At 43.9% G+C, this 23563-nt stretch overlaps 1 protein-coding gene across 1 annotated transcript in view; it reads right to left on the bottom strand.

Moving 5' to 3' along the window:
* LOC132835871 (adhesion G protein-coupled receptor E2-like) overlaps window positions 1-23169 on the bottom strand; it is a 28613-nt gene extending 5444 nt beyond the window's left edge. The window contains exons 1-7 of the mRNA XM_060854969.1: window positions 23099-23169; window positions 20387-20467; window positions 14594-14728; window positions 10278-10409; window positions 9265-9320; window positions 7127-7225; window positions 1241-1418 (exon numbers count right to left, since the gene is read on the bottom strand). Of these exons, the coding sequence (XP_060710952.1) occupies window positions 1241-1418; window positions 7127-7225; window positions 9265-9320; window positions 10278-10409; window positions 14594-14728; window positions 20387-20467; window positions 23099-23129 (712 nt within the window). The 5' untranslated portion in view covers window positions 23130-23169. The remainder of the gene's footprint in view (window positions 1-1240; window positions 1419-7126; window positions 7226-9264; window positions 9321-10277; window positions 10410-14593; window positions 14729-20386; window positions 20468-23098) is intronic.
* Window positions 23170-23563: the final 394 nt, after the last annotated feature.

The following is a 23563-nucleotide window of genomic DNA, read 5'->3' as shown; positions in this document are numbered from 1 at the left end:
GACTTGGACCCGAGCACGCAGCCTCGGACTGAAGGGATGACCTTTTAGAACTGAAATGAGGAGGAATTTCTTCAGCCAGAGAGTGGTGAATCTGCTCAACTCACTGACACAGATGGCTATGGAGGCTAAGTCATTGAGTATCTTTAAGTCAGAAATAAATAGATTCCAGAATAGTAAGGAGATCAAAATGTGATGATGCTGTCCCTTTAACAAGGCTATGTTGTCCTTTTTTTTCTCAGAGCTGTCATAAATGCAGAGTTGCTGAGAAGTTTGGCTTCGATGGGTTTTAGGGCCAATTTGATTATACCGAATAGATACTGCCACAGGCAAAAAACTTTCAAATTTAAAAACCCACTTGTACAATGAAAGGGGAGTAGCCAGTTTGGTTTAGTTTGGGTTTTAGCAGTCTGGCTGTTCTGGGGAAAGCAGTCAGTCAGTTTTGAGGCTGTTGGTCCAAGAAACTGATAGATGGAAGAAGGTGTTCCATTCTGAATCTCTCTGCCATTTCTCTCTCTCCTGTAAGACCCTGCATCTGATTTTACTTTTTGTGCCAAGGGGTGTTAACGGAGATTGTTGCAAATAGTTGGAATAGCATCATTAAGTTGGAATAGTCTGTTGGGTTTTCAGATTGGTTAAGTTATTCTATATTCCGTTCTCTTTTGTTTATGTTTCATTTGGTAATCTTGCAAATTAACTCTGCTTGTTTAAAACTAAGCGGTTGGGCCATCTGCATCACTCCTGGAATATCCGCATTACACCTGCTTAAAACAACGAGCAAAGTTTCGCTCCAGGCTGCTTTCTTGAAATGTTTGAAGGGGGTCTGGTCTGGTCTGTAACAAAAGGTTACAGGAAGAAGGCAGGAATGGCTTAATTCTGTTTCTATATCCTCTGGCCTCATGCACAGAAACAGGAACCTAGATTGATATCAATTTTCTTAGCCCTCATTCTGTGGAAATGTAATTATCAAATATAATTTAGGAACTTGCTCAACCCTATGGCACAGCATCATGGACAATAATGTTTCTACATGTTTGTCAAAACAATTTTATGAAATATTGTTTGAAATTTTTAATCAGATGTCGCCATTTTAATTGACACATTTCTTTTAGTAAAGTGCCAATTGGCTTAGATAGTGCTGACCATAAAACCAGAAATAAACAACCTTTCCTTTTACTAAAAGATGCCCTCTGTGTCAATTTGACATCTCAAGGGTTAGCATTTATACTGAGTAATATTTTACCGAAAGAGTCTTCTGAGATTGACTTTGTTTCCCCTCTGGACAAAGTCAATGCAACAGCCATTGCCATATTCTCTAAGAGATCCAAGATGGTTGCTGCTACATTTAACCGTTGAGTGGTCGTCATGTTCTGTAGCCGTGAATTCCTACTGAGGAGACCATTTGTAAAGTTTGCGATGGCCTAAAGATAGAAAGAAAAAGGCTTCTTGAACTAATGGGTCTGTTGTTTTCTCTTCTTATTTTCATTTTCTCTCATTCCCTTTCTCTCTGAACCATCTTCTCCTCCTTCCTCCTCAATTTCTTTTGTTTTCTGTCTTCCGTCTCCCACACTCCCTTCACTGTGATTGTCTTGGAACCTTCCTTTCCTCTCGCTTGCTCCCTGTTTCTAGCTTCCACCCCCTTCTGCCTGTAACTTTCAATTATCTGCCTCAATAAATTAGAGTAACGCTCCTTTCTCTTACTATTTGCTGAAAGATATCAAAACAGCAGTGAGTGGCAATTTGAAATAAAAGAAACAGCCACAGTAAACATTTTCATAGAATCACAGAACTTTGACAATGCCAAAGGAGGAAATTCAGCCCATTTAGCAGCACTTCTATTACCTGGAGCCAATCTCCTGTCTTGACCGTATTGCAAATTGCCGTTATTTATTACCTTTCAACTGAAAGGCTTCCTAAGCCCATTCCAGAATGCAGCTCAGCATCAATCCCACTGATGTGGGCCTGCAATCATATGGAGCCCACACTGTTCTACCATTGGCACACATCACCCAGATCCTGCCTAACTTTCAATCTGTAATTTGAATGCTTCTGCCTTTACAATGGTCCTCTTTATACCAGCTTTCCACATTGGTTCGTCCACTATGCCTGGAGGTTCTTATGGGCTATGCAATGAACGTACATGACATATCCATTAAATATGAACATCCCATGGAATATCAAACCCATATTCATATTAAAAGATCCACTCTCCCTTCAGAAGGGTGGAGTTTGTGAAGGGGCCATCAGCCTAGCATAAAGTTTAGGCTTCTTTCCCCAAAGCATATAGATCATCACAAACAGAGGATTATGATACCAGTTCACATTAATCACATTGTTACTTCAAGCTTGATCAAAGAAATAGAGTTTAAGTTGTGTTTTAAAGTGGGGAATGAAATTCATTGTTGCCAAAATGGCTTGTGAGACAAAGGTACCATGAAATGATACCGACTGTTGTAAAGACCAAGCACGTTCATCAATGTCCTTTCAGGAAGGAGACATGCCACCTTCACCCAGTCTGGCCTACGTGATTCCAGACCCACAGCCATGTAGTTGACTCTTAACTGCCCCCGAACCATGGAATCCTACAGTATGGAAGAGGCTTTTCAGCCCATCTAGTCTGTACCACCTCAAAATATGGCCTCAGTTTCAAGGCAATTGAGGAAGAGAAATCATTACTGATCTCGTCAACAATGCCCACCCTCCATGAAAGAGTAAAATATACATAGGAAAGCAAGTTGAAGAGGATGCAAAGAGTCTGCAAAGGGATACAGATCGGTAAAGGAAATTGGCAAAACAATTGGCAGATGGAGACCAATGTGGGAAAACATCTGATTGCCCACTTTGGCAGAAAGAATAAAAATTCAGAACATCATTTGAATACAGAAGTATCATATGATGTTGCAGTACAAAGTGATCTCAATCCCCTTGTACATGAATCATACAAAGTTATTGTAATGGAAGGTGGCGATTTGGAGGGAGGGCGCTGAGCAAGGAAGCGATGCCATTTGTGCCAAGGCTGGAGGCAAAAGTAAGATTGGTATCTGGAGTAGTCAAACAGACCCTCTCTGGAAAAAAGAAGTCTCTTTGGGGAAAGGAGGCTGAATGAGAAGGAGCAGTCAGACAAAGTATTTCTCAACTCATTGTAAACCATAGGCTTCATTCCATGTAAATACTTCCTCAATTAACCTTAATTTCCCTTCACTTTTGTTGTGACTTGATGGCAATGGAATAAAGAATTAATGTCTCAAGATCTTTGGACCATCTTCGAATGTCATGTTACATGAGCAAGAAGATTCCCAACCCCTGTACTCAATGCTCTGACCAATAAAGGAAAGCATACCAAATGCCTTCTTCACGATCCTATTTACTTGTGATTCCACTTTGTAGGAGCTATGAACCTGCACACCAAGGTCTCTTTGTTCAGCAACACTCCCATATACACTTACCATTAAGCGTATAAGTCCCGCTAAGATTTACTTTCCCAAAATGCAGCACCTCGCATTTATCTAAATTAAACTCCATCTGCCACTCCTCAGCCCATTGGCCCATCTGATCAAGATCTCATTGTAATCTGAGGTAACCTTCTTCGCTTCCCACTACACCTCCAATTTTGGTGTCATCTACAAACTTAACTATACCTCCTATGTTCATATGCAAATCACTTTTATAAATGATGAAACGTAGTGGATCCAGCATCAATCCTAGTAACACTCCAATGGTCACAGGCCACCAGTCTGAAAAGCAACCCTCCACCACCATCCTCTGTCTTCTACCTCCAAGCCGGTTCTATATCCAAATGGCTAGTTCTCCCTGCATTCCACGAGATCTAACCTTGCTAACCAACCTCCCATGGTGAACCTTGTCGAATGCCTTACTGAATATAGATCATGTCAACTGCTCTGCTCTCATCAATCCTCTTTATTACTTTTTCAAAAACTCAATCAAGTTTGTGAAACATGATTTCCCACACACAAAGCCATGTTGACTATACCTAACCAGTCCTTGACTTTCCAAATACATGTAAATCCTGTCCCTCAGGATTCCTTCCAACAACTTGCCCACTACCGGCGTCATGCTCACCAGCCTATAGTTCCCTGGATTTTCCTTATCACCTTTCTTAAATAATGGTACCACATTAGCCAACCTCTAGTCATCTGGCACCTCATCTGTGTCTATCAATGGTTCAAATATCTCAGTAAGCGGCCCAGCAATCACTTCCTTTGCTTCCCACAGAGTTCGAGGGTACACCTGATCAGGTCCTGGGGAGTTATCCACCTTTATCCATTTCAAGATATCTAGCACTTTGTCCTCTGTAATCTGGACATTTTTCAAGATATCACCATCTATTTTCCTACATTCAATATCTTCCATGTTCTTCTCCACAGTAAACACTGATGCAAATTACTCATTTACTATCTCCCCATCTCCTGTGGCTCCACACAAAGGCTGCTTTGCTGATCTTTGAAGGGCCCTGTTCGCTCTCTACTTACCCTTTTATCCTTAATGTATTTGTAAAAACCCTTTGGATTCTCCTTAACCCTTTGTGCCAAAGCTATCTCATGTCCCTTTTTTGCCCTCCTGATTTCCCTCTTAAGTATATTCCAACTGCCTTTATACTCTTCCAAGGACTCACTCGATTTTTCCTGTCTATACCTGACATATGCTTCCTTCTTTTTCTTAACCAAACCCCCAATTTCTCTAGTCATTCAGCATTTCCAATGCCTACCAGCCTTTACTTTCACCTGAACAGGCACATACGGTCTCTGGGCTCTCTTATCTCATTTCTGAAGGCTTCCCATTTTCCAGCCATCCTTTTTATGTGCGAACATGTGCCTCCAATCAGCTTTTGAAAGTTCTTGCCTAATACCGTCAAAATTAGCCTTCCTCCAATTTAGAACTTCAACTTATATATCTGATTTATCCTTTTCCAACACAATGTTGAAACTAATAGAATTATGGTCGCTGGCCCCAAACTGCTCCCTCACTGACACCTCAGTCACCTGCCCTGCCTTATTTCCCAAGAGTAGGTCAAGTTTTGCACCTTCTCTAATAGGTACATCCACATACTGACTCAGAACATTTTCTCGTACACCCTTAACAAATTCCTCTCCATCTAAATTCTGAACACTATGGCAGTCGCAGTCTATGTTTGGAAAGTTAAAACCCCCTACTATAACCACCCTGTTATTTTTAGAGATAACTGAAATCTCTTCACAAATTTGTTTCTCAATTCCCTGTTAGCTATTAGGGGATCTATATTACAATCCCAATGAGGTGATCATCCCTTTCTTATTTCTTAGCTCACCCCCAAATACCTTCCCTGGATGCATTTCCAGGAATATACTCCCTAAGTACAGCTGTAATGCGGTCTCTTATCAAATACTCCTCCTCCTCGCTTGCTTCCCTTTCTATCCTTCCTGTAGCATTTGTATCCTCGAACAAGCTGCCAGTCCTGCCCATCTCTGAGCCACGTTCCTGTTATTGCTATGATATCCCAGTCCCATGTTCCTGATCATGCCCTGAGCTCATCTGCCTTCCCTGTTAGGCCTCTTGCATTTAAGTAAATGCAGTTTAATTTATCAGTCCTATCTTGTTCTCTGGTTTGTTCCTGCCTGCTCTGACTGAGTGACTTGCTTCTTTTCTCAACTGTACCAGTCTCAGATTGATCTCTTTCCTCAGTATCTCCCTGGATCCCATCTCGCCTCCCTACTAGTTTAAATCTTCCAGAGCAGCTCTAGCAAATCTCCCTGCCAATATATTAGTTCCCTTCCAATTCAGGTGCAATTCATACTTCTTGTATAGATTCCACTGATCCAAAAATGTGAATCATTCTCCCATATACCAGCACCGGGAGTATACCAGATATTACTATCATCGAGGACATCTTTTCTAAATTCTAAATTCCTGCTGAACATTCTTTATTCTCTCTCTTTATAGGGCGGCACGGTGGCACAGTGGTTAGCACTGCTGCCTCACAGCGCCAGGGACCTGGGTTCAATTCCCGCCTCAGGTGACTGACTGTGTGGAGTTTGCACATTCTCCCCGTGTCTGCGTGGGTTTCCTCCGGTGCTCCGGTTTCCTCTCACAGTCCAAAGATGTGCGGGTCAGGTGAATTGGCCATGCTAAATTGCCCCTAGTGTTAGGTAAGGGGTATATGTAGGGGTATGGGTGGGTTGCGCTTCGGCGGGTCGGTGTGGACTTGTTGGGCCGAATGGCCTGTTTCCACACTGTATGTAATCTAATCTAATCTAATCCCTTCAGAATCTCATCCCTTTCTCTTCCTTGTTGTTGGTTCCAATGTATACAATGACCTCCTGCTGGGCCCTCTCCCCTTTGAGAACATTCTGCACCCTCTCTGAGACATCCTTGATCCTGGCACCATGTAGGCAACACACCATTCTGATTTTTCACTGCTAGCCGCAGAAACATCTGTCTGTGCCCCGAACTAGAGAGTCCCCTAACACAATTGATCACTTGGAACCTGATGTATCCCTCATTGCATTAGAGCCATTCTTGATACCAGAAACTTGGCTGTTCATGCTCCATTCCCCTGAATGTTGATCACCCCCTACATTTTCCAAACAGCATACTTGTTTGAAATGGGGATAGCTACCGAAGACTCCTGTACTACCCGCCTACCTCTTCTATCTTTCTTGGAGTTAACAAATCTACCTGACTGTATCTGCAGCTTTTCTCCCTTCCTATAACTGCCATCCACAACACCCCCAACTCCTGTAAATTCCTCATTACCTCCAACTGTTGCTCCAACTGATCCATTCGATCTGATAGGATTCACAACCAACATTTATTGCAGACATAAAATTCAGTAGACCTCTGCTCAAGTTCCACTTTCTCCAAAGATGCATAATAACATCTCTTAATTAGATAATTGGGAAAACTAGGTCAATTCTAAAAAAGAGAATTAAAAATTAAAGGGATTTACTGAAACTATAGATGGTTGAGCTTGTAGCTGCATGCTTGTACTGTTTCACTCTGTGTATAAATGTAGGTCTATGTTAAGATTTGCTCCAGTCTCATTCTTCACTGACTGGCTTTGTACAATAGAACACAGTACCAGAAGCATGTCACGTTTGGAGAAAATAAAAACACTGAGCCTATAAAACCTTACCTGGATATCGTCTGTGATGCTGAAATTCTGACAGACTTTATCAAGTAAGTGGCGAGCTGATTCCATTACGAGGCGAGACTCATCACCCACACAGTTTGGCTAGACAGTGGAATGAGACAAGAGTTTAAAATCCCCACTCTTATTGATAACCATCACTGAACAAGTCAACCTAGAAATCCATAAACCAACAGTCCGAAGAGCAAAAGCCTGGAGAATCAACTTTGTATTGTCTGGAAATAGGGGATGTGGCATTGCTTGTGTTGCTAGTGGTAACGTTGGGATTGTACCAGATAGTGACGTATGGTTCTATCCCAGAGGAGAAAGTGAGGACTGTAGATGCTGGAGATCATAGTGGAGGGTGTGGTGCTGCAATAGCTCAGCGAGTCAGACAGCATCCAAGGAGCAGGAGAATTGACGTTTCTGGCATAAGCCATTCATCAGGAAAGGGCTGATGAAGGGCTGATGCCTGAAACATCACCTCTCCTGCTCGTCAGATGCTGCCTGACTGGCTGTGCTTTACCAGTGCCACACTCTTCAACTCTATCCCAAGGGAGTCCATGGCATCAGTGTTGGGGTACCTTGTTGATATGGGATGTGTGAACAAGTACCTTTTGAAGAAAGAAACAAACACAGAAAATATGTCGTATCCTTAATTCCCTTCAGACATTTAAAAACATTTTACAACTAATTGTTTAAAATTTATCTGTTTGTGCGAAGTAGGTGTCACTGATTAGAGTAGTATTTCTTATTCATTCCCCATACCTAATTGCCTCTAGAAGGTGATAGTGAACTTCTTTCTTGAATTCTTGCAGTCCATCTAATGTAGGAGGCACCTGGAGTGCTGTTCATGGGGAAGGAGTGCAGTGTGTTCCAGTATTTGGACTCAGTTACAGCAAGGGAACTGCAATGTAATTCCATGTCAGGACGGTGTGTGATGTTTCCAGCTGTCAGCTGCCCCTGTCTCAGGGGTGACAATTTTCCAAGGTGCTGCTGTTGGATCCTTGGTGAGTTCTGCAGTGTACCTTGTTAATAGTACACGATCCTCCCACTGTGTATCACTGGTGGAGGAAGAGAATATTGAAGGTGCTGGATGGAGAGCCAAAACAAAGGCTGCTCTCTTCTGAATGGTCTTATCCCCAGCCTCCTTTTCTTTATCTCTCAGCCCCTTTCGGCACCCGCCCACATTCCTGATGAAGAGCTTATGATTGAAAAATGGACTCTCCTGCTCTTTGGATGCTGTCTGCCTGGCTGTGCTTTCCCAGTGACACACTTTGTGACTCTGATCTCCAGTATCTGTAGTCCTCACTTTCTCCTAGGAAATATGGCAGCCAATGTTCACAGAGGAAGTTCCCAAAAACAACAACACCAAATAATCAGATAATGATAAACTGTTTAATGTTTCAATTGAGGGCTACATCTTGATGTAGACATGACTGGAACTCCCATATGCTTTCTCCACAGAAGCACCGCTGAGATCTTGGTTAAAAATCACACAACTGCAAGTTATTGTCCCAACAGGTTGATTTGGAATACTAGCTTAGCGCTCCGAAAGCCAGTACTTCCAAACAAACCTGTTGGACTATAACTTGGTGTTGTGTGATTTTTAACTTTGTTCTACTAGCCAAACACTGGCAGCTCTACATCACTGTGATATTGGTTCGACCTGAGGATGCACATGAGATATGGGTTTAACATCTCATTTGAAAGTTGAACCAATGGTCAAGAAAATTTGAACCAGCCTGGGGAAGATTAGCTTACCAACTAATGAAGTGGGGGATCAAGTTGGGGGGCTGTTGGGGGGTGGGAGGCGAGCATAAATTTGATAATTATTTAGTGGTTGAGTTGCCCTTATCAGAGCTGGGTATAAGCTTCCAAATGAAGTCTCTTTTAATTTGAACATTCTGACGCGAGGTAACAGTGAAGTGCTAGTTTGCTGTAAAAGTACCTGCTGAAAATGTTATTTTCTTTCGCTCAACCTTTTAAATCTACAATCTGTGACCATTATAATCATCCTGTAGCTATTTCAAATACATGCTCATGTTCAATCAAAAATCATGGGTACAAAGAAATGGACCCCATTAAGCAGATGGACCTTTTCAGTGAGTCAGCTTGAGAATGGAACAATATGGGTCACGTACCTGTTCAAGGGTGGAATTGTTTGGCTTTTCTGGGTTGGGACAGTTGAGAGGTTGCACTGTAAAAATTAAAGTAGTTAAGAGATGCTTCAACATTTGTTCAAAACTTTTCATCAGGATAGTTACACCTGAAATGTCGACTACTGCGCCTCCTGATGCTGCCTGGCTTGCTGTGTTCTTCCAGGCTCCTGCCTGTCTCCCTTGGATTCCAGCATCAACAGTTTTTTTTGTCTCTAACACAGTTCAAATCTTTGTCATCTTTCTATTATGGATTTTGGATGCCCGTCTCACTGGGCAGATAGAGCCCAGTTTTGATATCTCAGCTAAAGGATGCTCCTCCAGTAGGACAGCACTCTCTCAGCACAACACTGAGGCTTGGCAGGGAAAGAGCATCAGATTGGATTACACTCTCAATTCCTGGCATGGTATTTCATACCAACGCCCTTCTGACCCTGAGTGGTAATAAATGAGCCAAACTGGCATATACGATAGTAACAAGCCTGCTGACATATTAGTCCGAATTATAGATTAATGAAGATCAGTTTTTAGACATACATTAACTCCTGTAATTCTGTCAAAGCAGGACTTAGTACATGTGGGAAGACCCTGTAAATAAAATTTGCTTTACAGGGTCAGACTTGTGATTCTTGGCAAACAGCAACTAGAAATGAATTTAATTTGATTTCAGCTCCACAACCTTCCTAATATCCTAAAACTCCCACCATTGCCCGTTCTGACCCCCTCCTCCCCAGAACTGACCTCACAGTCATTGCCAGTTGGCTGAAATTCCTCAGACAAGGCCCCAAAGGTGAGGCCTCTGGCTCAAGTTCCCATGTTTCAGGCATCTATGGTCCATCAGGAAGCAACCTGTGCATCAGGAATCAAGGCCTCGTAATGAGTCCAAATTAATTTCTCCCACAAATGTGCAGCATTAACCCTCCATAAGCACACCCACCCTAATCTCCAGTATCAATAATCATTTCCATGCAGCTCTCTGTGTCAATCATTGCCTTCACCTGTACAGGTCCCTTGTGTTTGTTCTGACACTGGCTGAAATCCTGCCGGACAGATACAGCGGTAACTCCCCAAGGAGTTATAGCAGATTGCGTTCTTGCCACACACATCTTCATTCTCACACTCATCCACATCTGCAGTGAAGACAAAAAGATGTTACAGCAACTGCTCCTAAACTGGACTGAACAGACTTGTACTATAGGGACTCCCACTGGAACAAAACCTGGTAATTTGGTGTTAATAATCTACACTACATAAAATTTCCAGCACAAAAACAGGACGTCGGTCCATTAGATGAATGGTGGTCTTGATGCTCCATCTAAGAGCCTCCTTCAACACTGTCTCACACTATCAACACAGCTTTCTATTCCTTTCTCCCCCGTGTACTCATCTACCTCACGCATTCATGCTCAACTATTCCATACCATAGCAAGCTCCACATTTTAACAATGTTTTGGGAAACACAATTTCTCCTCAACTCTTCACTGGGTTTATTAGTAACTATTAAATATATATATTCTCTTTGTTTGAACTGACCCCCATCCTAAGCTGGATTCTGACCCAGCAACACTGAAGGAGTGCCAATATGTTTCTAAATCAGGATGGGGTTCAGCTCAGAGGGTACATTCCAGATGGTAGACTTTAGTTTCATTGTATTTCCTTGTACGCAGATTGTGGACATTATCTGGGATTCCCTTGTGTCATTTCATAAAAGAACAGTGTAGAAGAGTGGACTGTTTGTTACGTTAACAGGTGCATGTTTGTAAAGTGTGTCTCTGTAAATAAATGCCTTTAAAGTGTGCAAATATTGGCTTCAGTTCTACATTCAAACACTTATCTTTCTGGAAAATTGCATTTGTAAGTGCAATGGTCTCATATTCTTGTGCGTCTGGGTACTGGAGATGTGTGCATGATGTTTTGTTGAGCTGTGGTGCTGCACTTTGTAGATACTGCACATGGTACTGACGGTGGACCAATGGTGGATGCATGAATACTTAAGATTTTATCTGTGCGATTGATAACCAAAGCATTAGGTACTGCACTATGCTATGGTGTTCTAATAGAACACTGGATCAGCTGTAAAAGAGTGCCTTCTGTCTTGATGACTTATTTTCACTTTGTTTCATGCACACATCCTCCCCTTTAGGGAATAACTGGGAAGGTTTGAAAGGAGTAGCAAGCTGATTATGAGCTTCCCAACTTCAATATGTAGGCACAAATTACTGAGCTTCTCATCATAGATCAACCCCTACTCTCAGTAGGCACTCAGTGAAATTCCAGTGGAGTCTCTAAGGCAAGTACATTACAAAGGACACCAAAACCATTAGATATGGCTATTAAAGGAGACGGAAGAGAGGTAGCTGGAGTTCAGATGCAGATGAACCATGATCTCACTGAATGAAGAGAATAGCAAGAAGCGTTTTGTTTTGAAACACACCATGTATCGCACAGTCTTGGTGGGCCATAGCACCTATTCCTGCACTGTATTATTCTTTATTCTTTATTTTCTTCAGTATTCCTCCAACTTTTCACTCGGACATGATTTGGACATTAGTCTCTAATTTCTTTTGAATCCAGGACCATCCTTGAGAACTGACAACCTTATCACAAACAAGAGATGCGTGCTCCGGGAAGGCAGATGAGTTCAAGACATGGTTAGGATATCACAGCAATTACAGAAACATGGCTCAGGGATGGGCAGGACTGGCAACTTAATGTTCCAGAATACAAATGCTACAGGAAGGATAGAATGGGAGGCAAGAGAAGAGGGGGAGTGGTGTTTTTGATAAGGGATAGCATTGCAGCTGTGCTGAGGGAGGATATTCCTGGAAATACATCCAGGGAAGTTATTTGGGTGGGACTGAGAAATAAGATAGGGATGATCGCCTTATTGGGATTGTATTATAGACCTCCTAATAGTCAGAGGGAAATTAAAAAACAAACTTGTAAGGAGATCTCAGCTATCTGTAAGAACAATAAGGTCGTTATGGTAAGGGATTTTAACTTTCTAAACATAGACTGGGACTGCTATAATATTAAGGGTTTAGATGGAGAGGAACTTGTTAACTGTGTACAAGAACATTTTCTGATTCAATATGTGGGTGTACCTACTGGAGAAGGTGCAAAACTGGACCGAATCTTAGGAAATAAGGCAGGGCAGGTGACTGAGGTGTCAGTGGGGGAGCACTTTGATGCCAGTGACCATAATTCTATGAGATTTAAAATAGTGATGGAAAAGGATAGACTAGATATAAAAGTTGAAGTCCTAAATTGGAGAAAGGCCAATTTTGGCGGTATTTGAACTTTCTGATTGGGGCCAGATGTTCGTTGGTAAAGGGATGGCTGAAAAATGGGAAGCCTTCAGAAATGAGATAATGAGAATCGAGTGAATCCTTAGAAGAATATAAAGACAGGAGGAGTATACTTAGGAGGGAAACAGAGAGGGCAAAAAGAGGACATGAGATAGCTTTGGCAAATAAAATTAAGGAGAGTCCAAAAGGTTTTTCCAAATACATTAAGGACAAAAGGGTAACTAGAGAGAGAATAGGGCCCCTCAAAGATCAGCAAGGCGGCCTTTGTGTGGAGTATCAGAAAATGGGGGAGATACTAAATGAGTATTTTGCATCAGCATTTGTAGGGAAAAGGATATGGAAGATATAGACTGTAGGGTAATAGATGGTGACACCTTGCAAAATGTCCACATTACAGAGGAGGAAGTCTTGAAACGCATAAAGGTGGATAAATTCCCAGGACCTGATCAGGTGTACCCTAGAACTCTGTGGGAAGCTAAAGAAGTGATTGCTGGGCCTCTTGCTGAAATATTTGTATCATCGATAGTCACAGGTGAGATGCCGGAAGACTGGAGGTTGACTAACGTGGTGCCACCGTTTACGAAGGGTGGTAAGGATAAGCCAGGGAACTATAGACCCCAGTGAGCCTGACATCGGTGGTGGGCAAGTTGTTGGAGGGAACCCTGAGGGACAGGGTGTACATGTATTTGGAAAGGCACAGACTGATTAGGGATAGTCAACATGGCTTTGTGCGTGAGCAACCATGTCTCACAAACTTGACAGAGTTTTTTGAAGAAGTAAAAAAGAGGATTGATGAGGGCAGAGTGGGTCTACATGGTCTTCAGTAAGGCGTTCGATAAGGTTCCCCATGGGAGACTGATTAGCAAGGTTAGGTCTCATGGAATACAAGCCATTTGGATACAGAACTGGCTCAAAGTAGAAGACAGAGGGTGGTGGTGGAGGGTTGTTTATCAGAGTGGAGACCTGTGACCAGTGGAGTGCCACAAGGATTGGTGCTGGGTCCTCTACTTTTTGCTATTTACATAAATGATTTGGATGCGAGCATAAAAGGTACAGTTAGTAGGTTTGTAGATGACACCAAAATTGGAGGTGTCGTGGACAGTGAAGAGGGATACCTCAGATTACAACAGGATCTTGACTAGATGGGCCAATGGGCTGAGAAATGGCAGATGGAGTTTAATTCAGATAAATGCAAGGTGCTGCATTTTGGGAAAGCAAATCTTAGAAGGACTTATACACTTAATTGTAAGGTCTTAGGGAGTGTTGCTAAACAAAAAGGCCTTGGAGTGCAGGTCCATAGCTCCTTGAAAGTGGAGTCGCAGGTAGATAGGATAGTGAAGAAGGTGTTTGGTATGCTTTCCTTTATTGGTCAGAGTGTTGTGTACAGGAATTGGGAGGTCATGTTGTAGCTGTACAGGACATTGGTTAGGCCACTGTTGGAATATTGCATGCAATTCTGGTCTCCTTCCTATCGGAAAGATGTTGTGAAACTTGAAAGGGTTCAGAAAAGATTTACAAGGATGTTGCTAGGGTTGGAGGATTTGAGCTATTGGGAGAGGCTAAACAGGCTGGGGCTGTTTTCCCTGGAGCGTCAGAGGCTGAGGGGTGACCTTATAGAGGTTTACAAATTTATGAGAGACATGGATAGGATAAATAGACAAAGCTTTTTCCCTGATCGGGGAGTCCAGAACTAGAGGGCATAGGTATAGGGTGAGAGGGGAAAGCTATAAAAGAGACCTAAGGAGCAACTTTCTCACAGAGGGTGGTACTTGTATGGAATGAGCTGCCAGAGGAAGTGGTGGAGGCTGGTACAATTACAACATTTAAGAGGCATTTGGATGGGTATATGAATAGGAAGGGTTTGGAGGAATATGGGCCAGGTGCTGGCAGGTGGGACTAGATTGGGTTGGGATATTGGGTCAGCATGGACAGGTTGGACCGAAGGGTCTGTTTCCCTGCTGTACATCTCTATGACTCTATGACACTCGTAAGATTATTCTCCTTACCTTTACAAGTTGTTGCAATGCTGGAGGTCCCAGGATTGCGGATAAACCCTTTACCACAGTAACACTCATAGCTCCCAATTGTGTTGCGACATATTGCAGATGGATCACATTGTGGCCATGTACACTCATTAATATCTGTGTAAACAGTGATGTTCATTAATGGCTGGATCACCATTTTCTCAAATTACAACCTAAGATACAGGAACATGAGCAGGGCACTCGGCCCATCAATCCCGCTCCACCATTCAATAGGTGACCCAATTGTGGCCTTGACTCCACTTTCCTGACAGGTCCTCATAATCCTTGTCAATTATTTTGCTGATCAAAAATCTACCGCATGCACCTTGAAATGAGAAACACAGAATTGAAGCAGGAGTAGGCCATTCAGCCATTCAAGCATGCTGTATCATTCCATATAATCATGGCTAATCATCCAACTGGCTTCTCTACACAGGGCATGCAGAGCCATGCAGCCATTAAGAAACTTAGAGGGCATGCCATGCAGGATATGGGGTAAGCTATTTAGGACTGAGATGAGGAGAATTCTCTTCACCCAGAGAGTGGGGAGTCTGTGGAATTTGCCACCACAGAAACCAGTCAAGGCCAAAACAATGTAGGATTTCAGAAAGGAGCTGGATATAGCATGTGGGACGAAAGAGAACAAAGGATATTAGTGAGGTTTGAGAAGATTTGTAGCTCAGGTTGAGGTTCTGGATGTAGGTTTGCTCGCTGAGCTGGAAGGTTCACTTCCAGACGTTTCACCACTATACTAGGTATCATCTTCAGTCGGCCTCCAGGTGAAGATGTTACCTAGTAGGGTGACGAAACATCTGGAAATGAACCTTCCAGCTCAGTGAGCAAACCTACATCCAGAACAAGGGATATGGAGGAAAAGCAGGAATATGCTACTAAGTCGGATGATCAGCCATGATCTTAGTAAATCTAGACACAGGCTTGAAGGGCCAAATGGCCTATTCCTGCTCCATGCTTCAATGATGACTGTGGCCTGCTGACAACCATGACAAGGTTCATTTCTTTCAGTCTATGCTGAATAGCAAACCCAGCAGAAGTAACATGAGCAAAATACTGTTGATGCTGGAAATTTGAAAGGAAGTCAGAAAGTGCTGGAGAAATTCTGTCAGCATCTGTGAAGAGAGAAAGCAAATTAACATTTCAAGTCTAACATGCCTCTTCCTCAGATGAATCATGAGGCTGGTGTGTGGGACTGATAGGAAAAAGTACAAAAAGCCAAGGTACTGTAACGCAGGGATACTGTGGGCATCTCGATAAAGCTCGCAGTAAATGTGCAGTATAACAGTGAGCAAACATCCTGGTGCAGTCCATGTGTCCCTGAACACCCTTGAGTGTCCTTGCTGTGGCATTACATTGATGTGTGCTGGAACATTTCTGAAATGCAGAAGTAAGTGGATCAGAGAGGTTCAAAGGAGTTCTTCGAGGTTTGTGCATGTTGGCTGTCAATGTACATGGATGTAATGATTTGGTGGTGCCGGTGTTGGACTGGGGTGTAAAAAATTAAAAATCACACAACAATAGGTTTTAGTCCAACAAATTTATTTGGAAGCATTAGCTTTGGGAGCGCTGCTCCTCCATCAGGTGGTTATGGTGTATAAGATCCTAAGACACAGAATTTATAGCAAAAGTTTACAATATGATGTATCTGAAATTATATTTTGAAAGAGACCTGGATTGTTTGTTAAGTCTTCTTGTGTTTTAGAATGATCATGTTGGTTTCAGTTCTTCCATATGTATATCCCAGAACTTTTTTAAAGTTACATTCTCAAGTGAACTTTAACAATAGGTGCCATGTCAGCCCAGATAATGCACTGAAGGTCTGAGGTGCCCTGTGTGAGGCTGTCTGTGTCCCAATGTTCAGACTGATTCTACTTCTAAAAAAGGGAATCCCTTGGTGACAATTTCATCCTTTACCATCAGCCGCACCCACAAGGTAGAGCAAAACATCACCCAATCACAACGCAATGCCATCCATGCTCTCAAAGCCAATCACAACATTGTCATCAAACCAGCAGACAAAGGAGGAGCCATCGTCATTCAGAACAGAACAGATAGCTGCAAGGAAGTGTACCGACAACTGGACAACAAGGAACACCACAAGCAACTACCAGCCAATCCGACCAAAGAGCACACCTGTAAGCTAAACCTGTGAAGGAGCAGCATTCTAAAAACTAGTACTTCCAAATAAATCTGTTGGAATAACCTGGTGTTGTGTCCAGGGTCTGCTTGGTGGAGCAGGATGAAATGTGCTCACGTTTCTTCTTCCAGAAGATGGACAAAGAGAGCTCTGTGCTCAGCAGCCTGAAGGAAGAAGATGGCTTGATAACGTCATCTCAGGCTGACGTCATGACAATCAGTAAATCCTTCTATGCCAGCCTATATGACGCGAAGCTGACCAACAGCGCGGCCTCCCAGTCATTCCTGTCCTCTATCACGGAGGTCTTAGATGGCAGAACGCGTGAGAGGCTGGACCAACCGCTGTCTCTGGACGAGCTAACCAAGGCACTCGAGTCCTTCCAAAAGAATAAAACTCTCGGAAGCCACAGCTTACCGGTCGAGCTCTATTCCACTCTGTGGGACTTGATTGGCCAGGACCTGCTGGAGGTGTATGTCAGTATGCTTCGGGCAGGTACCATGAGTGAATCCAAGAGGAAAGGCATCATCACCCTCACCTACAAGCGGAAGGGAGAAGAGGGAGGAACTCAAAAATTGAAGACCAATCTCACAGTTGAATGCGGATTACAAAATTCTGTCAAAGGTAATCGTCAACCGGGTCAGGTCTGCTCTGGGGTGGGTGATTCACCCTGACCAAACCTGTGCTGTGCCGGGCAGGAAGATTGCTGAGAGTCTCGCACTCCTCAGGGATAAGATCGCCTTCGTGCAGGACAAAGGGTTGGACGCCTGCCTGATCAGCCTGGATCAGGAGAAAGCCATTGACAGGATATCACACAGGTATATGAGAGATGTTCTTTCCAAAATAGGCTTTGGGGAGGGAATCTGCAATTGGATCAGACTGCTCTACACCAACATTGTCAGTGCAGTCTCAATCAATGGGTGGGAATCAGATAGCTTCCCAGTCAGATCTGGAATCAGGCAGGGCTGCCCTCTCTCTTCTGCCTTATTTGTGTGCTGCATAGAGCCATTTGCTGAGTCCATCAGGAAGGATGCAAGCCTGAGAGGGCTGACTATTCCTGGCAGCGGGAGGCTGCAGGTTAAGGCCTCCCTGTACATGGATGACGTCACCGTTTTCTGCTCGGATCCACTGTCCGTGCGCAGACTCATGTGCATCTGTGACCAGTTCGAAGGCCTCGGGGGCCAAGGTAAACCGAGGCAAGAGCGAGGCCATGCTCTTCGGGAACTGGGCCGACCAATCCTCGATCCCCTTCACCGTCAGGACCGACCACTTGAAGGTGCTAGGTATTTTGTTTGGGGGGGCTGGGGCATGCGCCAAGTCTTGGGAGGAGCGTATCAGCAAAGTGAGGCAGAAACTGGGCAGATGGAAGCTACGGTCGCTCTCCATTGCGGGATAAAACCTGGTCATCAGGTGTGAGCCACTGTCATTGCTATTATACGTGGCATAGGTCTGGCCTATTCCCAGAACCTGTGCCGCTGCAGTCACCCGGGCCATCTTCCAGTTTATATGGAGATCAAAGATAGACTGGGTCCGAAGGGACTCGCTGTACAAAGATCTGGGCAACGGGGGAAAAAATACACCCAATGCCACCCTCACCCTGATGGCCACCCTTGTGTGTGGCTACATCAAGCTGTGCGTGGATCCTCGGTACGCAAACACCAAGTGTCACTACGTACTGAGGTTCTACCTGACCCCGGTGTTGCGAAGGGTGGGCCTGGCCTCGCTGCCGCGGAACGCTCCGAGTAGTTGGACTGTTCCGTATCACCTGTCCTTCGTGGAGAAGTTTATGAAGAAAAACACCTTTGACCACATGTCCATCAGGAAGTGGTCAGCACGTAGTGTCCTCGAGACCCTTCGGGAAAAGAAGAGGGCGGATGCTATCGAGTGGTTCCCTGAGCAGACTGTCAAAGCCACTTGGCAGAATGCCTCATTGCCAGAACTTTCCAACAAGCACCAAGACATGGCTTGGCGGGTGGTGAAAAGGGCTCTGCCTATGAGATCCTTTATGCACGCCCGGACTCTCAGCCGCACCTTGCTGCCCTCGAAGTGGCTGCGGGGGTTGGGGGGGGGGCGAGACTGTCACACATCTCCTTCTGGAATGTGCCTATGCAGAGGAAGTCTGGAGAGGAATGCAGTAGTGTTTGTCGAGGTTTGTCCCGAGCAGCGCCGTGGCGCAGGACTTCGTGCTCTACGGCCTGTTCCCCGGGACGCACACCGAGACAAACATCAACTGTGCCTGGAGGATCATCAACTCGGTGAAGGATGCTCTCTGGGTGGTCCGAAACATGTTGATCTTCCAGCTGAAGAGTTGACCTCGATTGAGTGTTGCAGACTGGCACATTCCAAGGTCCAGTACTACGTGTTGAGGGATGCGCTGAAGCTTGGGGCAACTGCCGCCAAGGCACGGTGGGGAAAGACCACCGTGTAACATCTGCCTGCCTAAAGAAGGACAGGGGGCCCATGCAGTCATTTGGGCTCTGCTGATGCCTCAACTAAAAAAATGTAATTGTACAGACCTGTAAATAGGAATGATTACTCTGTTTCGGTAGGCAAAGAAATGGAATGTTTACATATGTATAGCATGTCCACTTGTATAGATCATCAAAGTATTTTATGAATAAAGTATATTTTTGAAATAAAAAAAAACTTGTGTGATTTTTAGGTTTGTACATGAATGTGAGGTGCATTTAGCTAGTAAGATATTGGTGCCTGGTGGCCGATAGAGGGGTCCTTCACATTCAGTGGCGAGCTGTAGTCACCAGGCCCTGTTCTGACTTCTGTATCGAGCATTCCTGACATCAAGCTTGTTTGGTGCATTTGGTCTAATAGGAAGCTGAATATTGATGAGGTGAGTAATGCTGTTAACCAGCTACAATCCCTCTTCATTCTCAATCCATTCTGCCTGAGTGGGAAACTCGTCTCGCAGCGTGGCAAACACATGGTCCTGACATCAAAATACACATCGCCCAACCCCATGTCCAATGCTGCCACATAGCTCACTACAGCCAATCTGGCCCAGACCTTTATAAAACTCCCCCTCCTCTCCTTTTGTTCTGCCTGTGGATATAGTCCCACAGAATCCTCATGAGATAATTCCTTCATCCCAGGAATGAGCCTCATGAATGTTCCTCCAATCGCTTCCAATTCTAAATATATCCTCTAATAACCTGCATACAGAAAACTAGATGTGCTCTCTCTCAGGCCCTGTATATCTCTTGCAGGATGCCTTACTTTTATACTCCATTCCACTTGTCATAAAGGCCACTTTCTTTTACTTTAAAATATAAAAAATGAAGGCTTGTGCAGACAGCCCATCATTGTTCACGATTGTGACACTCATTGCTGCAGGGCATTCGTGCGGGTAAGACTGTGGGGAATAAGTGTAAGAAATTGGTGTGGGATATAGATATGAGGTATGGCTGTGCGCCATGTGAGAATGGCATGGATGTAGGGAAAGGATGTGAGGCATGGATGTGGGACATCGGTGTTTGATATTCAACCATGCTGCAAGATACAAATACTGCAGCCCCCTGTTAGTCTGTTTGAGAGTCTTGGAAACCAATGGGGAATGACCTGATAATTGTCTTCAATCATGCAACAGTCTTCTGACTTTGCTTAACACTTACCCACGCAGTGATGTTGTTTGTGATATAAATAACCTGGCGAACAAGGCTGAGTCTGGCATAGTCTCTGAATGCAGTACACCACTAGGAGAAAAAAAATGAAGTATTTTAAAATTTTGTTCCTCAGTTGTCTTTGTTCCCTGCCCTGAAAGAGTTTACTTATTCTCCAATCCTTCACCCATTCCCCATGCACAGGCCCATCAACTTTTCAACCAGCAGTGATTGGGATGGAACTGGGTTTGGTTGAAACGATGAGGTCCCACGACTGAGGTCCCACTACATTGTCTGAGTTTAATACATGTGCATATGGACCCAGACTGGGTACAGTTGGCCTGTCACTTTCCCTGAACACCACTGTGAAACCAGTTGATCCTCTACAACAATCCAAATACTTCCATGTGGACAACTTACCTGAAGCTAAATGTCAAATTAAGAGTCATAATGAGGTCAGTTTCCCCATTTACAAGATTTGATTCCTCCAAGTGACCTGACTGATAAAATCCATTGGCCTCGATTTGAATTAACACCCACTCCAACCCACCTCTACCATTGGGTAGGGAAGAGTCAGGTGAGTAATTCTTTAAATATCAACCTCCTATCCATTGTGTTGCTGGGCGATGTAATAATAACAGTGGCAATTCAGAGTGTGGACAAAGTTCCCACCAATAACAAAGAGGGAGCTGCTTAAGACACAGTTGCAATGTACTGACATCACTGGTGCCGTGTTGCAGCGTAAATATAAAGTAGCTGGAGACCTTGTGATCTGCTGCCCTGTGGGATCAAGTTTTAAAAGGCGCTAAATGATGGACCGGAGATGGATTTTCAAAATTCGAGTCACCTAACTCCTTCTCTGGCTCTTTCCTGCATTGGGGACTGAACTCTAATTGTGATTAATCATGTGAAGTGTGTATATCTTCTATTTAAACAATATGACAAGGGTTTCTGTTCCTGCTGCAGCCAGTGAGCTCCAGATCTTCATCACCCTGTGGTTGCAAAGATTTATTGGTCACCTTCATTCTAATTGGATTGTCTTATGAGCAAAGGTTAAACAGGTTAGCCTTACTGCAGTTTAGACAAATGAGAGGTGATCTCATTGAATCATAAGGGACTTGACAGGGTAAATACTGAGAGGATGTCTCCCCTGATGGGAGAGTCTAGGATCAGAGGGCAGAATCTCAGAATAATGGAGCACCAATTTAAGACTGGTGTGAGGAGCAATTTCTTTTCTCACAGTGTGATACATCTTGGAACTACTTGCAGAGTCCTTAGAAAGTTAAAGTTACCATTACCTTACCAGAGAGCTGCTCTCTCATTAGACAGAGATGACTGGTGGTGGTTTAACCTGAGAGTCACCTCAGGTAAGGAGAGAGGAAACATCCTTTGTGGTAACCTCAGCCAGTGTGGAAATTGAACCCATGCTGCTGACATCACTCTGCAGCACAAATCAGCTGTCTCACCAACTGAGCTAACTGACCTCCTAAAGCTGTACATGATAATCTAGCTGAGGCTTAATCAGTGTTTTATCCCTTTGATCTAAATGATAATGTCCCTTGAAGGTTATCTTTAGTGAACGCACCAGGCGACGAAGGGAATCTGGTCAGCATGGACAAGTTGGACTGAAGGGTCTGATTCCATGCTGTACATCTATATGACTCTATGACTGTGACATTGCTCATCCATACGTCTTGTCTGTTTATCGCTGTCTACCGGCCTGTTTACAGTGACTATGCAGAATCAATAACATTTCTCAAAATGAGGAAGATAAGTTTGTTCTGCGAATTCTTATGTTTCCTGCCTTGCTGATCAGAATCTGAAAGCAGTATTGTAAAAGCATAATGAAAGAATTGTCTGCGCTAATGACAAAAAAAAATGATCCAGACTTTTGTTCCTGTGGCAAATACAGGTAATCATGGATTACAGAGGGTTCAAGTAGGGGAGTGTCGTGACAGAAAACGGAAGAGCAGGAGGTGGCATCGGTGAAAATGCAGTCAGTTGGTCTGTTTTCAACAGAGAAAGGAGACCAGGATGGGAGAGAGGCGCAGGGGAACGGGTTATTAGAGATGATAGAGCAAAGGAAGATATCGGTTTGGATTGGACGTGAAGAGAGAGCACAGTGAAGAGAGGGAAGATGTAATGTCAGAAGATAGAATTGGGAGTGAGAACAGGAGAGAAACAGGGAGAATGCAGAGGAAGGATAGTGAGGACAGAGAAGTCAGGGTCAGGAAGAGATTAGATTAGATTACTTAGATTAGATTACTTACAGTGTGGAAACAGGCCCTTCGGCCCAACAAGTCCACACTGACCCGCCGAAGCGCAACCCACCCATACCCCTACATTTACCCCTTACCTAACACTACGGGCAATTTAGCATGGCCAATTCACCTGACCCGCACACCTTTGGATTGTGGGAGGAAACCGGAGCACCCGGAGGAAACTCACGCAGACACGGGGAGAACGTGCAAACTCCACACAGACTGTCGCCTGAGTTGGGAATTGAACCCGGGTCTCAAGCGCTGTGAGGCAGCAGTGCTAACCACTGTGCCACCATGCCGCCCACAAATGTTCGAGGGGACGAGAGAGGATAGGTTTGCAAAGGGTGAGCAGGAGGGAAGGCAGAAGAAAGAGGAGACAGACATGGGATGAGAAAGAATGGAAGATGAAAGATGATAAGAGGGGAGAAGAGCAATCAGAAAAATAATTAATAAAACTTTTTACCCAGAAACGGCAAGCCAGAGCTGATTTTCATGTCAACAGTACTGTTTTCCTCAGGTGCTGTAATTGCTGCACTGTATTGGCACCGAATGAGAAATACGGTCTCTGTATTATTTTTCATTTGTGATGATCTAATCAGCAGAAGGAGGAAGTTAAATAATTTCCTGGTGGCCCTGGTCAAGACCAGAAAAAGAAAACTCATTTTTATTGAAGTAATCTGACTGTAGTCATTTCAACAGAGGCCGTATCAGGACCAACAAAAACAGGACCTTTTCTCAAGGTTTGGGGCTTCAGGAATGAATATCCTGCCCCGGGATTAGGAGCTACATTAGCAGCCACAATTTTCTAGAGACCACATTAACTGCAGCACTGCCCTAGTCATAATAACGATTCCCTTGGTATTAGCAACCTCAACTAAGACATCATAAATCAATGGTTAAATTTCATCCAAACTGAGGGACACTACTT

The sequence above is a fragment of the Hemiscyllium ocellatum genome, chromosome 45 (assembly GCF_020745735.1).
Source record: "Hemiscyllium ocellatum isolate sHemOce1 chromosome 45, sHemOce1.pat.X.cur, whole genome shotgun sequence".
NCBI lineage: Eukaryota > Metazoa > Chordata > Chondrichthyes > Orectolobiformes > Hemiscylliidae > Hemiscyllium > Hemiscyllium ocellatum.
This window is presented reverse-complemented; position numbering and strand designations above follow the sequence as displayed.